The sequence below is a fragment of the Ambystoma mexicanum genome, chromosome 4p (assembly GCF_040938575.1).
Source record: "Ambystoma mexicanum isolate Mex_15411 chromosome 4p, UKY_AmexF1_1, whole genome shotgun sequence".
NCBI classification, from domain to species: Eukaryota; Metazoa; Chordata; class Amphibia; order Caudata; family Ambystomatidae; genus Ambystoma; species Ambystoma mexicanum.
In genome coordinates, this window is record NC_090927.1 from 211,572,488 (window position 1) to 211,590,734 (window position 18,247).

The 18,247-nt window shown below is 43.4% G+C and overlaps 1 protein-coding gene across 2 annotated transcripts in view; it reads right to left on the minus strand.

The window, feature by feature from the left end:
• Positions 1-18,247, minus strand: part of PINX1 (PIN2 (TERF1) interacting telomerase inhibitor 1) — a 1,062,731-nt gene that overhangs the window by 458,419 nt on the left and 586,065 nt on the right. For both annotated transcript variants that reach the window (XM_069605727.1, XM_069605725.1), the window contains one exon: positions 5,450-5,529. In XM_069605727.1, coding sequence (XP_069461828.1) covers positions 5,450-5,529 — 80 coding nt within the window. The remainder of the gene's footprint in view (positions 1-5,449; positions 5,530-18,247) is intronic.

Here is an 18,247-nt window from a genome sequence, read left to right on the forward strand (position 1 = left end):
CGACTGGGAATATTCACAGCATTTGAATCTATGATAGATCCAATGCTGGAGAATTAAATTCCTTAGCACAACCCCATCACTTACAAACATGACCACTCATCAGTTTGAGAAAGAATTAACACATGTGGAAGAAATGAGAGAAAAAGCACCATACTGAATAACTAATGCAATGTTGTCTCTTTGGGATAAAATAGACTTAACATGTCAATTCACCAAAATACCAGTGGTAACGGAAGTGACCCCAAGAACCGGATTACATCACAGGAAGCAGTATCACATTACCTTAATTGTATCACGCCAAGTGATGTCATGAACGTCGCCATTTGTGTGATCACAGGATTAACCTCCAATATGCTAAAATACCACATTAAGTGAAATAATACTAGAACGTACAGAACTAAGTCAGGCCAAACGTCGTTGGTGCCAACCACATATTACCTAAAGTGCTACTTCAATATGTGAGGAGTGCAATCATGATATGCCAAGGGAAGAACACCAAGCAAAACTGGCACCGGCCAGGAGCACGCCTTTCATGCATCAGTACAGCCTTGCAAGGCCTCCTATTACTACCACCTTATCCTGTTAAAGGCGAACTTGCCAGGAACTGCTATAATATGGTAGGCGATATGGGGACATGTATTTGAAAATTGCACATTCGCCTTCAAAAAGCACCTAGGTGCGTGTTGCAGCCTCATTTATCCAAGTAATGACCTCTTATGCTTGGCTAAGCCGCATACTATAGGTCCACTCGTCATATGCAGGACAAAGCCCCACAAACCGAAGAGCTGTCATGAAACGCCTGGTACAGCGGCCATCGCGCGATCCATTAATGCCATCTTATGCCAGGTAAAACTGGATCTGCCAGAAAGGGTTTTCATGTTTAAGTAGCGCAGCACATGCTAAGGTTTTCACCAGGGCGCCAAGATGTCCGACTTGTTTTCTCATGAGTTGAACCAGTTTTTTGTGTTTAATAAAGCTTGCATTAGTATTCTAAAAGATAAAAGCTGTTTTTCTGAAAAGAAGTGGAGTATGCTTGCTTGTCTTGTTTTCAATACAGCGTTTGCTAATAAATAGAAGTGTAAATAATAAATCGTAGTGTTGTGCTACTTAATGCTGATGCATTTCACATTATTGGAAGAATGAAAGGGGTGTCAGCAAAGCTCAGATTCAAACATTTGAGGCGCTGCAGGATAAAAAGGGTTACTCGCGGCAACCACTGAACTCACTGAGCTATCTCCAATTCTTAATGCAAAAAGAGCGTTTTCGAAAGAGAGAAATTAAAAATCAATCCTAAAGAAACAGTCACACTTAAGTAACTTTAAACACTATAATCCCCCACACTGAGTGTGCAGGCAGATAACGGACTACATACACCATGGCAATCATGAAGATGCGATGGCAAGTGCTATTCTAGAAAAAACCTAATGTATGTGTGCTATAGGATGAAGAATGCACTCCGCTTTTTTACACACACACACACACACACCCCCGACCCACCCCCACTGAAATCGCAAAATGCCGGCCACCTATGAGCAAGAAGCTGTTACTGAACGCTTAGAGGTCTCTGCTGTAGGTGCTTCGAAGATCAATACCCTGTATGGCAGTTGGACCTGATCCACCCCCGCGAGTTTTCGACAAAGGTCAGCTTTAAGCCATGCAACAAGACCTCACACTGGGTGCTGTTTCATGAACGACTGCGGCGGGCACACCAGCACAACTGCAGTAGAACGTGCAGGGCACAGAACACCCCCGCGGTGCAAGGAAATGACACTGTGGTCAAACGGGCTAAACGCCGCAAGGCTTCGGCTCAAACCAGGAAGCCTTTCTGCATCGAGGGGCTGCTTTGAAACAGTGTCCTGGGCTGGGAAAAATACCGCCGTACCCTAGAAAAATGGCAATGGTTCGCACAGGTGGCAAAACGCTGCAGTCATGTAGCGTGTGCCTGCACAACAAAGCATACACACCACAAACTCACAGAGGAAACGTGCTGTGTTCCTCAGGCTTGTGTAACTTAGGGTGTCCTAGTAGCAGAAGAATGCTTAACCAGCAGCCACACAAAATACCATGGTGTACCCCAAAATGTCCGATCACATTTGAAATCCAATGTTCTTTTCAAAACTAAAGTGAACATTACATACATCAATTCACTCTAATGTATTAAGCTAAAGAGCAAATGTGCACTACATTTTTGCGCATTATTAGTAGAAGCGTTTTTATTTATTTGAATTTATACAGTGCTTCCGCCTATGCTCTGCACAAAAGGGAAGCAACAAATAAGACCCGAGTGATCAAAAGCGAGCAACAGGGTGCGACAGTATTAACAGCGAGTGGCAGCTAGAGGATGAGCTTTTAAGCGCAAAGAAAGAAGCAAGAGTGGGGGTCAGAATATAAAGCGAGAACAGCGACATTCCAGAGGCAGGTGGCCAGAGAGGACCAAGAACGAAAAACTGGACACAGCTCCTGGATAATGGGAAAAAGAAACGCTAAGACAAGCGACCAGGAGAGTAGACACAAACTAGAGGAAAGATACCTAGAAAGAGCACATGCAAGGAAATGAAGGTGCGAGAAAAATGAGGCGGACAAAAGTGCAGGAAACGAGGGTGGGAGGAGGAAAAAAAAAAGCGGGGGGGAAAATTAGAAGTACAAAAGTCTCAGTAGCATCAAAATCCAGAAAAGGGTATATTTGAACGAGATCACAGAGCTGAGAACAGTAAACGCGAGCAAGAGGAGAATTTGGAGAGTAAACACAAACTAGAGGAACGATACCAAGAGAAAGAGCACATGCAAATAAAAGGTGTGTGGAGAAAAAAGCGGGGAAAATTGTGCAGGAAAAGAGGGTTTGAGGAGAAAAATGCGGGAAAACAGTGCAGATAACGAGGGCATGAGGAGAAAAAGGCAGAAAAAAATAGTACAAAAGTCTCAGTAGCATCGGAAAAGGGTAGATTTGAACAAGGTCATGGAGTTGAGAGCGGCAAACGTGAGCAAGAGGAGAAATGGGATAAGTAAAGTGAGTAATCAAAAATGATTCAAAGATTATGAGCAGAAAGGGCGAGGGCAAGAAAGCTAGTAAGGAAAATGATAGGAGGAGGCAGCGAACTGCCGCGAGGGAACAGGAAGGAAAAAGGGATTCGGGCTTCGCTGGAGGAAGGTTTAATAATGTACTCAATGTGAGCTTAATAGCAGATCGCAGTCACGGATTTCTTAAACCGGAGTTTAATGATGTAGAAGTGAACGCTGGTGCTTGGTCCTGTTCAGACTACTTGAAGGTTTCTTTGAGTAGGTCTCAGAGATGGTGCTGCATTAAACGCCAATACCAAAGGAAGGCAAAAGAGGGCGAGCCCATGAAAAAGCAAAGCTCGCCAAGGTCCAGATGGTTGGAGATCAGAAATGCAGCTGGAAACTACTCTGCACAATGGCACAAACACAGTCAGACACACAGGGACTACAGCGTGCAAAAAAAGCAGTGCACACGGATGCACCCCTACTAACCCCCTCACTATTTAGGAGGGTGACACTCCAGAGTATTATAAGCTAGCCTTGCCGTTCTTCTAAGACTTACTTTGCTCCGCTATGCCAATGCGGGCCAATAGGCAAATTCAGTTCTCCATCTTTTTCTCAAAATCCATCTACTGGGTGGTCGTTGACTTGAATGCTTATGTGATGGGGTCTTCATCCGGCTTGTGAGAGCGCACACACACCCCCTTTGTGTCTTAATGTACCAGCAACTATTTGTATTTCATAAAAGGGGCAAGAAACCCTAACCAAACCACAGGTTGAATTAAGCACGAGAGAACTTGAGTGCTGTATTCATATAAGAATTTAACTCAAACAGATGCAGTGGTCACTCATGCAACACTGGGCATTACTCTCTTATACGGCAGGAGGCCCGTCAGTGACCGGTCTGCTGGTGTGCTACAACTTCACGACTGAAAAAGATGCAGCGCAAGGTCAAACATACTTCCTCACTGCACCATTTATCAGTGACACGTGTGTCCAGAGCAAGCTCCATGTGATGTTACCCATTGAAAACTGGAGCAAAGAGTTTGATTCTAGATGTTCAAAGGCAATGACAGCTACATATTTAAGGTCAGGCCTTTATTCATGAAAAGCCGCAACGTTCTTCTGCAGGCAGCATGGGAAGAAAAAGTGGCAACTATGGATCTGCAGATTCAACAGTGGTTTCAGCCATTGTGCAACGGCCGGGTGAGCTCCTGAAGCTCATGAAGATAGTCCCTTACTGGGAAGCCCAGCAACAGCACATGGAAGCACCCCAAAGACGAGGCACCGACATCGCATCTCCCGCAGCCGTGACCTGGCCCCTATGGAGAGAACATGCACATGAAGGTCTTGTAGAGAAGTTGTCACTTTGTCTTCCACAGTCCCTCCCACACTCGCCTGCAAATCCAAGCCTTGGGGGTCTGCAACTTGCGACAGTTGGCTTGGCAGTCCCAGATTACATATAATCCAGTGGTTTGCAGGGGGTGCCTAACAACGCTACCTGGCAATTCTGGCCTCCACACTTCAAGGGTTTCCTGAGAGGATCTCCGGGCCTCACACACCCAGGTTTACAATAATTCTAGTGCTTCCTTCAAAAGGAACTAGGAACTTTCATAACTTGAAAATGGCTGGTTAACACCAGGTTTATGTTTTCCTCTTCTTAGATCAGCATTCAGTCTGACTCACAACCCTAATTACATAACCTTAGCCCCTCTACCTGAACCCCATTGCATCTTCAGCACCTTTGCCAGTTCTGCTTGATGCTTCCCCATTATTGCTCTACCTTTGCCACAGGCTGAGGTCTGGCTACCTCGGGTGGGGGCACAGTACACCCATTTTCGAGGACAAGGTAAGACCACTACTTTAGTGACCAGAACAGTATACAAGGCTTTATGACAAAACATTCTCCACCAGGCCTGGAGTGCATGCACCTTCAGGCACAGGCCAAGAGCCGCTCCACGAACATGAGCCAGCAACTGCAGGCAGGGGAGGAGTGCGTGGAGCTCAGCCGTGCACGGTCAGGGGAGTGCATGGGGCTCACATGGCCCGTCCAGGCATGGGAGGGGGGGGGGGAGGGGTGGTTAGCAAGACGCAGACAAGCAGCAGCATCCTCGTCCTCATCCTGAAGCTCCCCTTAGCCCCAGCGTTTCCGAGCCCGCTCAGAGAAACTGCAGAATGGCGCTGCTGCATCAGGGAGGACCCAGCGCAGCGAATGGTCACTTTATTAAAGTGACCAATCTGTAGAGCGCAGGACCACAGAATCAAAGACTAAAGACTGCACACACGCAATGATATGGGACTGCAGTCTCCAATGTGAAGGATGGCATTGTCACAGGTTTTAACAAAGGAAAAAGCAATGCAATTTCTTTGTGCCAACCTCATCATTTCATGTTTGTAAAACAACAACAAGCTGCATCAACTTCCTGATTAACAGTAAAAAAGGAGGACTCACCTCAATCTGCTTCTTACTCTTCGGCCGCTTCCCGAAAATACAGGCCAAATCTGTGTCGCTGCGACAAGACAGATCCTTGCCTGCAAACACAGAACACATTTGCTGTCATCAGAACAACCTTTATGTTTTTTTTTTTTAATAGATTCCAGGGATTTCAATCACGTTTGTTTTCCACATATAACACAGTAAGTGCTGACCTGCCCACATGAATGTATACAGTTGAAAAGAGTCCCCCCGCAAAACAATTATTTTGGGAAAAAAAGCAAAAAGGAACAATTGGATCTTGAAAAAGACACCTTTATTAGGAGGACACATTTTTTAAGGCCAACATCGGGCCCTTCCTCAGACCAACTTGAAATACAGATTGCAGGTCGAAACATAGAAACCAAAAAACGTGTTCAGTCCTAATAAAATTAGAACACCTGCAAGGTTATTTTTTTACTGGCTTATTTGGTATTGTACCTCACTTTGGAAACCCAATAAATCGCACCGTAAGTAAATGGAAAAAGCAGTCAGATTTCACAGGTCACCCACTGCATGCTTTGCAACCTGTATTCCTGGCCTGCAACGCTCTGTGCCGCCTCTTCTCCGTGTCCTCCAAAGTGCAACCTTAGCAGTCTACCTTATTAGACTGTTGTTACTGTATCCATATTATTGTGCCATATTTATGGATCTCCTTGCGTCACAGCTAGCACTGCCCTGCATCCACGGCCGCAACTTAGTCACCTACAGGCCCACTGCCTCATCAGCCTAAACCCCATCTTTAGATTGATGTAGGGCCCTCGTTTAGCCAAAGTCTTGCTATTGTTCATTTTGAATGCTAATGATAGGTATTTTTCCTGCATGTCTTTACCAAGCATCAATATTTATCATTCCTGAAAATAATGAGGCCTCGGACTTGTTACAGTTTCCAAGTGATTTCGCAGTAATCGATTGCTTTTGACCTAAGCCACACATTTTTGAGATAGGTAAGGAAACCGGCCCCACATTCTCCTTTGCGTTTTCTTTTCTGTGTCTTCGATTATGAAACTGAAATTGATCCATTGAGTCTCTTGGAAAACATTTTGATGTAAATTTAACTGGGACAAGTAGGAGAGCTACTTCCCAAAGCAAGATCTGCATTAAATAAATATACCAATAATAACACAAAAAATCATAATTGTGCCTAGTACAATACATTCACAGATTCAGGGATTATTCATAGGCACTATGGCATGGTCACTATTTATGAGGCCTGTCAGATGTTTTGGACAACAACACCCATGATCCTTCACCACTGATTAGGCTTCCTTCGATTCATAAGAGCCCAAGTCCAAAGCATCTGTAGGGCCACATAATGAGTAACCATGTTATCGGGGAAGGAGAGATTCAGGTTGAAATACCTGACAGCAATCTCTGATCACAGAGAGCTTATGCCCCTAAATTGACTCCGGAGATTACGGGGCATAATGCCTTTGTACATTTAATGCAATCCTAAAGATAAGGCTTTTGTAGACTGGGAAGATCTATAAAAGGTGATTGATGAGATCCATAGGAAATCAAAAACAAGCATTGTTAATAACTTAACTCATATAATGAATTTGTCTAAAATTTTGCAGACAATTATGCAGACAATTTAGCAGGCTGAGCGAGGCTAGTAACATTTGACTTGCTGGGTGGATTTGTTTGTCATTTTACAAATAAATTCGTTAGAAAATGTCAAAGTTATTAAGAAAACAACAAATGCTGTTTTCAGCCTGCTCGTAATCATTTTCCCATACAGAAAAAGGGCAGTTTATGAACAGCCATAGCATTAGAACCGCTTGGCACATTTGGACCAAATAAGCAACAATTTGGGCACAAAGCGTTGACTTAATTTCCTTGACTGGTTTGTGGTAAACGCATCCAGTAATTTTAAAGTACTCAACAGAGAATAGGGTGCCCCCTGCGTCTTAAAACCTTTATATCGGTCGTGGTGTTTCGCGGCAGAGGTTGAGGGAGGCTAATAAAATTTGACTTGCTGCATGGATTTGGATGACATTTTCTAAACCAAGGTTGGTCAAGGAACCCCGCAAACTGGACATTTTGGGAACAATGTGTTAAAAAATTAAACAAAAAAACAGTTTCAAGCCTACACGCATTAATTTTCCCACATGGAAAAAGTGTAGGTTCTTAACAGCCATAGCGTGTAAAACGCTGGGCAGATTTGGACCAAATAAGAAACAATCTAAGTGCAAAGCATTGACTTAATTTCCTTGACTGGCTTGGGGTAAATCCATCCAGTCGTTTAAAATAGTCGACTGGAGACATGGGGGTGCCCCCCCTGTTCCGTAAAACCTTTATATATATATATACACGCATATATCAGCCTTGGTGCTTTGTATTAGAGAGGCTGAGAGTCTTTTCAGAAAAGAAAAGTCGCCTTTGTTGGTCTCAATGTGAGTGATTCCCGTGATATTACCGGGAGAAGTCGCAAATTAAAGAATTCACAATGCTATTTGGAGGAGGAAAAACGATGTCACCAAACTTTGGAATGCACTCCTGCAAAACCTTAGAAAGTCTAATAACGTTCTCGACTTCAGAAAGACTGAACCTCTTCGGTTTATGTGGCGTGTTGAATCTGATGTGTCATCAGTCCTTTCCCAGCGGTGACATCTCATGTGGCCAGGGGACGGCAGCCACTGCGGCTATATGTGGGAGATCACATTGGCACGGGGGCGGGGGGAGAGAGACAACGTGCAGGGAAGTGTCATGACATTATCACAGACATGGTATTGCCCCTTTTCTTCTGAGGATATCCCACCCATACCTAATCCCTTAATGTTGTATTGTTACACCTCCCCTTATCCACCCAGGATAAGTGTTGAAAACCTTTTCACCAGATCTTTATACAAACCATCAAATACCGATTTGCCTTTGAAAGCCACTAAGAAAGTTTGCCCAAACTCCATATGCAAGTCATCAAGAATGGACTTCCATTCCCATAAGCACGAGAATACTGGGACGAGGAAGCGGGATCCAGTAATACAGATCACCCAAGGCCAAGAGCACAAGCCGTGCTCTAGTGGTTTTGAGCGCTTACCCACAGCACGGAAATTTAAACAGCTGAAGAAATGCCATAGAACAAGAGTATTTGACCCATGTTTGTTGTCAGTAGAGGGGCTCCCACACTCCTTTGTAACTGTCAAACTTGGGGCTTCACTGCAAGTAACCCAGGGTAATCCAGACGTGGACCCTTGCTCGCTGTTTCTTAGAGAGGCTCAGCTTCACCTCACTGATGATGCCGACTAGGCCGAAACACGTGTCTGGGGTTGCTGATGGTACTCTTGTTCAGATGAGAGTTGGCAAGCATTTTGGTGCTGGACTGCCCTTGTGGGTTGGACAAAGGTGGATATGAAAATGGATATTGCTCCTCTGAAGAGTACAGTATTGACCCATGTTCATTGTACGTAGAGTGGCTGCCAAACTCCTTTATAGCTGAACCAGCTGACCAAAGAGAGCTTTTTTGGGGAGATGACTGCATCTCTTGGAAGTGACCAAGAGACCAAGGAACTAGAAGGTGTTCCATGGAGCCAACCGACTTATCAAAAAGAAGGGAAGCGGGGGGCGTGGCTACGCGCTCCATGGAATGGCAGCCTAATACGGAGCTGCCGCTACTTTTGCTAATACTATTCCAGATGAGTCTAATCGTATTTTCTAACACTTTCACATAACTTAACTTATTGAGCGATCCCCTCAGCGAACGGGAGCTTCCCTCAGGCCCCAATCTGCAATTTTGCCTGAAGCGAAGAAAAGGCCCAACGTAGAGGAGTAGGGTAGGAGGAGCACCGCATTTCCAGTCAGGGACTTCGGGTCGCGTCGGACGTTTGGCGTAGTCTGCTTTTCTGGAGGCACAGTGTTCTTCAATAACACCAGCAGCCTCATTTAAAGTAACGCCTTATGTTTAATGATGACTTTTGCAGTATTTTGTAACCCATTTTCCGAAAGCTGCACTCTGGAATTTTCATTGCATATTTTTATTATATGGTTTTGGCATGTTATCTCTCAATGAGTAATAAATATTATTCACTAATTTGAAAGCTGCCAAATAATACATACATTTTCTTGTGGAAAAGATCATTTTCATTTTTGGCACTCTGCATGTTTTTTTTTTCCACGAGGTGCTGATTTCCTTATGACATGTTGTAATTGTTTTGCCTCTTTTTAAAAACATTCTATGGGGGACTAGCTGTAACTAACATTTAACCACAACATTATCAGGAAATGGAGGGGTTTTCAGAGTAATACAAATATCCCCTTGCTGATCTAATTTGCCACTCAGCATGGCCATATTAAAAGGTCAAGCTAAATCCACTGCTAATAAAAAGACATCGGCGCTGATGGCGGCCACTTTAACAAATATTAGAATCAAATATGGAAACTATCTTGGTGGAAATACCGACACTCAAACCCTTTATGGAAATCACTAATGCCAAACTCCAACAAATGGATGAACGCTGGGCAAACTTAGAAAGTAGGATAGAAGAGGTTGAGAGAAGCATTTGTGTGGTCGAAGATATTACCACTCGAGTTGCTCATATGGAAAAACCAATCCATATGCTTCAGAAACCAAATGATTTGGAAAAAAGAAAATCGTAGAAATAACCCCTGCGTTTTTGGTTTTCCAGAGGTAGTTGAAGGAGACGTCGCTCTGTTTCTCAAGAAAACTTTCCCCAATATCCTTTGTTTGCATTCGTCCATTGCTCTCAATATACAAAGGGCACATAAAGTAGGGCCCAGAAAAGCAGAGTTGGCCAAGAAAAATGCGCCTAGAACAATAATGTTTACACTTCTCGAATATATGCAGCTTCAGCTGATCTTACAGAAAGCTAAAGGAATAGAGAACTGTTTTGGAATGGTCACAGGATTTTCATCTCATAGGATGGGTCTAAAACTACAGCCCAGAGGATGAAAAGGGTTACTTTCCTATCATCAAGCGCTCAAACAAATGAATGCGAGATATAGCCTGTTCCACCCATCTAACTTTAATGTCACCTTGAAGGGCAAAACATCTTCATTTGAGGATCCAACCGACTCAAAGAACTTCATAAGACTTCAAAAGATGGCAGCAGTGGATACTGGTACCAATCGCCATAAATGATATGCCATCTTCACTTTCTCTGTATCCATCTGATGCTTCATTTCAATAAGAAACTTAAGTTTAATCTGGAATTGTCAAGTTTAATGACTATTTTGGAGTGGGCAACCTATCTTGTTTGGCTTGTCATTTTGTCCTCTGGGATGCGATTCTGTCCTTTCAGCTTTTTGTCTTCCTTACTTGTTCTTACATGTTGGTTGGATTTATCATGAACATTATGATGCTTTAAATGTTTATTTCTTAACACCCTGTTATCAGATGTTTCAATGCTTGCTCGTTTTGTTTTTTTCTCTTTTTTGTTTATTGTTTTGGCAACCTAAACATCAAATTGGCTTTGATATATGTCAATTACTGCATATGCATGAGGATTCTTGATTCGGAACAATTTGTAAGTATATATAATAATAATAATTTAGCATTTATATAGCGCTATGAACCGCTACGAACCCTCAGGTATCTGAGCGCTGCTTATTATTACCCACGGTGTGTGGTGCTCATTTAGCGACCTCGGAAGGATGAAAGGCTGAGTTTGGCCCTGTCGGGATTCAAACCTGTGTCAGGAGGCTCTGCACAGATGTCAAAGCGAGCGCTCTACTCGCTGTGCTATCGGACCATATTCACTGTTAAAATTATCTTGTTTTAAACTATGACTTTAATGTGTATGACATGGAATTTTAAGGGTCTTAAAAATCCAATAAAGAGACATGGTTCTAGCTACATAAATAGATTTAAGCCAACTATTGCATGCTTACAAGAAACCCATTTAACATTACAATAATCCATGAAATAAAAAAAGTATTGGGTAGGCGAGGTATTAGCTAGTCAAGCAGATGATAAACATTAGGGTGAGGCAATCTTGATTAAAAAAACTACTCATCACCAGATCCTACATAAAGATACAGATACCAAAGGCAGATGGGTCTTAACTAAACTATCAATTGATTCTCAAATATTTTCGATCCTTAATGTCTATGGGCATACAAATCCAGATGCCAGTTTCTGGCGAGACTTGAAACGAATGATCCAACATGCTGACCTTCCTAATCTGATATCACATGGGGACTTTAATAATATTATTGATCCTTCTTTTAGATAGAAGATCTCCATGTCAATTTAAAAATAGTAAATCACACAAGGAATTTACAAGTTGTTTAACGGAAGTTGGAGTTGTTGAATCATGGAGATTCTCACATCCTACAGATTTAGACTTTACATTTCTTTCCCTCCCACATAACTAATTCTCTCGTATTGATTATGTTTGTGTTGCCAAGTCTTTAGTACCTTCAATAATTGATTCCACTATTGAATGTTCAGTTGTTTCAGAACATTCTCCAGTGATAACCAACACTGAATTGGGATGCGTTATAAATGGCACTAAAAGATGGAGATTCAACAACCCACTACTCCAGGACATTAACGTTGAAAAATCGTTTCTTGATTTTCACAATTTTTTCTTTCAAATCAATCGAGATGATACTTCCCCTACATTAACTGGGATGCCTATAAAGCGGCCCTCTGGGGACATATATCTTAAGTAGCTGAGAGAAAGAAGGAAGCAAAAAAAGATCTAGATGCCTTTCATGGTCAACTGCGGAATTTGGAGAAGAAATACTGATCTACAGCAAATGATGCTCTCTTTCAACACATTCTTGCTCATCATTTTTCTATTCATAAAAAACAAACATAACTAGCCTCTGGTGTTCTAGTAAAGTTTAAAGCCAAAATCTATCAATCATCTAATAAAGCAGGCAAAGCTCTAGCCTCATATCTCAAAGTTAAAAAAAGATCTAGAATCTCAGCTGTTAAAAATGAAAGTAATGATCTCTGATCCAGATATTTTGAATGTCTTTGCCAAATGTTATGAAAGATGGTATTCCTCAGAGAACATGCACTGTAATATTGACTAACAATTTTTCGATCATTTAAAACACAACCATCCAGTAAACATTGATTTAAGTATCCTTAATACCCCTATCCACATTAATGAAATCATCAGGGATATTAGTGATCTTAAGAAAGGTAAAGCTCCTGATTGTTTTTTTATGGGCATTTCAGAGCCTTTTTCTCCCACTCTCTCACCAAAACTAGAATCCTTACCAAAACTAGAATACTTATACCAATTATTTTCTAAGGTTGCCAAGTCCTCGGGTTCCTTTACCGAAGCTTTACCGAAGCTCTTTTCGTTCTTTTTCCTAAACATAACAAAGATAATGAACTACCCAAAAAATATAGGCCAATCTCGTTGATTAATTCCGACTAAAATCTTTGCAAAACATTTAGCCAAGAGAATAGAATCCTTCATGTATAAATTAGTTAAGTCCGATCAGATAGGATTTGTTAAAGGGAGAATAATTTCAGCTAATAGTAGACTTTTTATGAATTGTATTCATTGTATAAACAAAAAGAATAATCCAACAAACTCTTATATGGCAGTAGCACTTGATGCAGAAAAAGCATTTGACCATGTTGAGTGGGATTTTCGTTTCCAAGCCTTAAAGTGGCATGGAATTGGTGATGGCTTTATACAACTGGCCAAACTTCTATATTCTGACCCTAAAGCATCCATTTTTACAAACTGTCAATTTTCTCCCCGTTTTCCCTTCATAGAGGTACAAGGCAAGGTTGTCCCCTTGCCCCTATTTTATTTGTCCCTTGAACCTTTATCAGAATTAATACAAAGGAATAAAGATATTGTAGGAATTTACTGTGGTAGCTCTGAATTTAAACTTGCGGCCTATGCTGTTGACATATTAATCTTTCTAGAAAACCAGAGCAACACACTTCCTCATTAAATAGACACTATTGACCTATTCTCTCGTTTCTTGGGGTATAAGTTAAATAAAGATACATCTGAAATACTTCTGCTTAATGTATATTGTATAAAAGATAATTTTACACATTTTTGCCTCAGCTGGAATTTAGTCTCCCTTAAATAGCTGGGTATTTCTATTACCTCTTCACCTACTCAAGTGGTCATGATACATCTACAAAATCTGCAATTAAAATTAAATGAATAAGTCCCCCTTATATTTATCATGGAAGGGGAAGATTAGAAGCCATCATCAATTTGATGTTCTTGCCTGTGATTCAATACCATTTACAATTGTTCCATATCCATCTACCAGCTTCTTTTTTAAAGTCTATTAAAAAGATACTCATTGACGTCCTTTGGAGGGTCCTAAGAAAAAGTAAAGGATTGCCTGTAGTAAACTTAAAAACTCATATGGTGTCATGATCACTGCTTCCAAGGAGCCAGGACCAGCCCAACGTCCTTGGAAGCAGGCCCCTAACCCTAATACTAGGCACCAGCCAGTCCCCACTGGGACCTTTTGGACCTTGTCCTGGTGCCGGTGGCACCAGGCTCATCAAAACCATCGGTCCCGGCACTGGAAGCGCCGGGCTCATAATATGTGTGAAGATGCTTGGGTGGACTTACCTGCAGCAGACCATGCTGCTTACTTACCAGCCACTTAGAAGTCCTCTGTGAACAGGAACTACTTTCTTACCTGGGTGGGGCAAGCTCCACTCCCTGGATACAGCACTGGAACTCTTCTGGAACTGGAACTCTTTTCTTACCTAGGCGGGGCCGTGGAGGAAGACGCCTCATCACTCCAAGGCTATTTAAACCACACCCGATAGATGAAACGTGCTTCGCGTTACTCTGCATCTGCAGCAGAACGCTCACCGAGTCTGTTCCAGCCTTTCTTCTTTCGATCCTGAACCTGCAAGAATTATACTTACCATTCCTGTATCCAGTCAACAGCAGCACCAGCAAAGACAAGAAACAACAGGTTAGCAAGGCAACCTTTACTCGCAGTGCTTACTCACCTGATCCATCGGCTGCGGCCATTTCTTCACACTGCACCTCCGCCTGTGAAGACAAAAGCATTGTTATTACTTACCGGCACTCCGCGAATTCCGGATTTCTTCACGCTGCATCGCCGCCTTTGAAGACAAAAGCATTGTTATTACTTACGGGCATTCCGCGGACTCCGGCGCTGCAAACCAACTTCTGAAAGACAAAAGAAGAGACATTGGACAGGTATTTACTTACGCCCATCGCGCTCGTCGCAATAGAACGCCTGCAAATACTCCGGCGTCTCTTCAGCACAAACTAAGCTGCAAGGGAAAAAGACAGAGCGCTTGCATTTACTTACGCATTTCCAGGTGCTTCACTCCATCTTCCATCTCAAGAGTCCTGCAAGACAAAAAGGGAAAAGCATTATACAGAGTCCTGTTCAATATTAACGTGCCACGCACCTAAAGACTATAAAGACCAAAAAGGTGTCCGGAAACTCACCGCTCGTGCAGTTAACGACGGTAACGATCCTCTGAGTTCAAGAGGCCTATGTTTCACCAGTGAAGGAACTGGCAACGGCACCCTGCACCAGACGCAGATGGAGAGTCCAGCATTCACCTATTTAAGGTGAGCACGTTGACCTGGGGGTTCTACGGAGAAGCTAGGAAGAGAGAGAGGGACATTCAACAACCCAGACCATTAACCCCCATATTCTTTCACCTGCAGAAACCTCACCCTACGAGTTCGCCACACAGTGCGAAGAGGTTTGACCCCAGAAGCCAATCGAGTCCTGCACATCACTTTTCAAGTCACAGACACCTTCCTGCCAAGACCAGCGCCTCCGTGGGAATCAGGTGAGCGTTACAGAACGCGAAGCCCACCGCAAAACTCCTACCCAGGCGCAATGGAAACCTCAGACACTGATCAATTAGCCCAGTTGCTCGGGGAATTAAGAGCAGAAGTACATGCAGCTCGTCAGGAAACAAACTCTCTAAGAAGAGAACTGATCATTTCCAAGGAGCGAACAGAGGACCTCGCTAGGCAATTGCTACAAACGCAGGCAGGACAGACACCTCTGCCCGCTCCAGGAGGAAGTTATCCTTCTGCATCATCTTTAAATCCAGTGCAAATCAATCTACCCGGTAATGTGCCCTTGGCTCCGCCCGAACGCTTTTCTGGTGACCCAAAGAAATTTGCAGTGTTCATCAACCAGTGCCGCCTACACTTCTTATGTCGACCAGCTGCATTCCCAACAGACCAGACCAAGGTGGCTTTCGTGCTTTCTTATCTCAGTGGCAGCGCCGCAGATTGGTCGATCCCTTTAGTCACCCAGGATGATCCGGTTTTACATGATTTCCAGGCCTTCCAGTCCAGCATGGAGAAACTGTTCGCAAGACATGCACAAGGGCAGGCCTTGGACAATGAACTTCTTTCATTACGACAGGGTAATCAAGACCTCTTGACTTATATAGCCTCATTCAACAGACTTATAGTGGAAACTCAATGGCCCGAGGATAAGAGAATAACGCTTTTCTACAGAGGCCTGCGTGGAGAGCTCAAGGATGTGTTAGCTCAAGTTGTGAACCCTCCACAAGAATGCTCAGACTATATTGACTTAGTTGTCCAATTGGACCACAGATTACAGAACAGGAAGGCTGATCGTTCTAAATTTGATACCCGAGTGTTTTTTAAACCACAGACCTCTACTAAGGGAGCTGACACTGTGGAACCCATGCAAATAGGGGGCATGAAAGGTCCTTTAACCCAAAAGGAGCGGGAAAGAAGAAGACAGCTGCAATTATGCCTCTATTGCGGGAACTCAGGGCACTTTCTTCGAGACTGTCCAGTGAAACCAGCTAAGAAGGCTGTAGGAGCCGCAGATAGCTGTACCACAAGTTCTGAGCAGGGAAACGACCTAGCCCGGCAAGTGTAGAGGTCCTCTTGCCGAGCGTTAAGATCTGTCCCGTGACCTCGCATTTCGTGGTGCCCATGGTCCTCATTAGTCCTGAACGTCCGGATCGTTTGCATGCAATTGAAGCTTACATCAACAGCGAAGCAATCGGTAATTATGTGGACCGTGAAATGGTATCAAGGATGAATGTACCCCTTGTCCCTAAGGCAGTAAAAGACGTCATTACTACAGTGGATGGCACGGAGATAGCCTCCGGACCAGTAACGCACGCCACCCAAGAAGTGACGCTAGTGAGCCAAGATGGACACCGGGAGAAAATCGTGTTCGATGTGATCAAAGCCCCTCAGTTCCAGATCATTCTGGGAATCCCTTGGTTAGAGAAGCACAATCCGCAGATCGATTGGCGAGCAAAGACGGTTCAGTTTCCAGAATGTTTTACCACTTGTTATCCTCGGCCTGATGTTTCACTGGCGGCAATCTCTTCCGAGGTTCCCAAATTACCTCCCGAATACCAGGAATTCCAAGATGTCTTTCGGAAGGATCAAGCTAACGCCCTGCCTCCTCATAGGTCTTACGACTGTCAAATAGATCTGATACCCGGAAAAACTCCTCCTTGCAGTAGGATTTATGCCCTCACCGAGCCAGAGAATCTTCACCTCAGACAATATCTGGACCAATACCTAGCTAACGGGTTTATTCGTCCTTCAAAATCTCCAGCTTCATCGGCTTTGTTCTTCGTTCTGAAAAAGGAAGGAGACCTTAGGACTTGTATAGATTACCGCGCCCTGAATCAAATCACCGTTAAAAACAGATACCCGTTACCTTTGATCCCTGAACTCCTGGACCAAGTCAAAGACGCATGTATATATACAAAGTTGGATCTCAGAGGAGCCTACCACTTGGTACGAATAAAAGAGGGCGATGAATGGAAGACGGCCTTCCGCACCAAGTATGGGCTGTTTGAATATCAAGTGATGCCCTTTGGACTTTGTAACGCTCCTGCCGCTTTCCAGTATTTTATGAACGATGTCCTTAGAGAACTCATAGATGTGTGTGTTGTTGTCTACATTGATGACATCCTTGTCTATTCATCATCTGAAGAGGAACATCAGAGACACGTTAAAAAGGTTCTCGAGAGATTGCGTCAACATAACCTTTTTGCTAAGCTTGAAAAATGCGTTTTCAACGTAACTGAAGTTGAGTTCCTGGGATTCATATTGTCACCTAACGGAGTCCATATGGATTCAAAGAAAGTTGATGCAATCATCAAGTGGCCATCACCAACCTCGGTAAAAGGAGTTCAAAGCATGTTAGGCTTCGCTAACTTTTACCGCAGATTCATTCCTGAATTCTCTCGGATAGTCCAGCCCATCACCGCTCTGTTAAAGAAGAACAAACGTTTTGAGTGGTCTACTGAAGCAGAACAAGCTTTTCAGGACTTAAAAGCTAAATTCATTTCTGCACCTGTTCTAAAACATCCTCGCCCAGAACTCCCCTACATCGTGGAAACGGATGCTTCTAGTCTTGCTATGGGGGCAGTTTTATCACAAAGAGATCCGGTCACACACCAATTACATCCTGTAGCCTTTTGGTCCCGCAAATTCTCGGCTCCCGAGATCAACTATTCAATTACAGACAAGGAACTTTTAGCTATCAGATCGGCCTTTAAAGCCTGGCGGCATTATCTTTTGGGAGCCAGACACACAGTCACCGTAAGGACTGATCACCGCAATTTACAATATCTGAAGACGGCCAAAGCTCAGTCTTCCAGACAGCTTCGCTGGGCTCTGTTTCTGGCTGATTTTGACTTTATAATTACTTATCGACCAGGCAGTAAAAACGGAAAAGCAGATGCCCTCTCCCGGATGGGAGTAGATGAACATTTGACCAATCCAGAACCAATACCCATAATCCCAGAACAAAGGATTTTGGGTTTGGTCAGCGCTCAATCCTTTGAAGACACCAAGACTA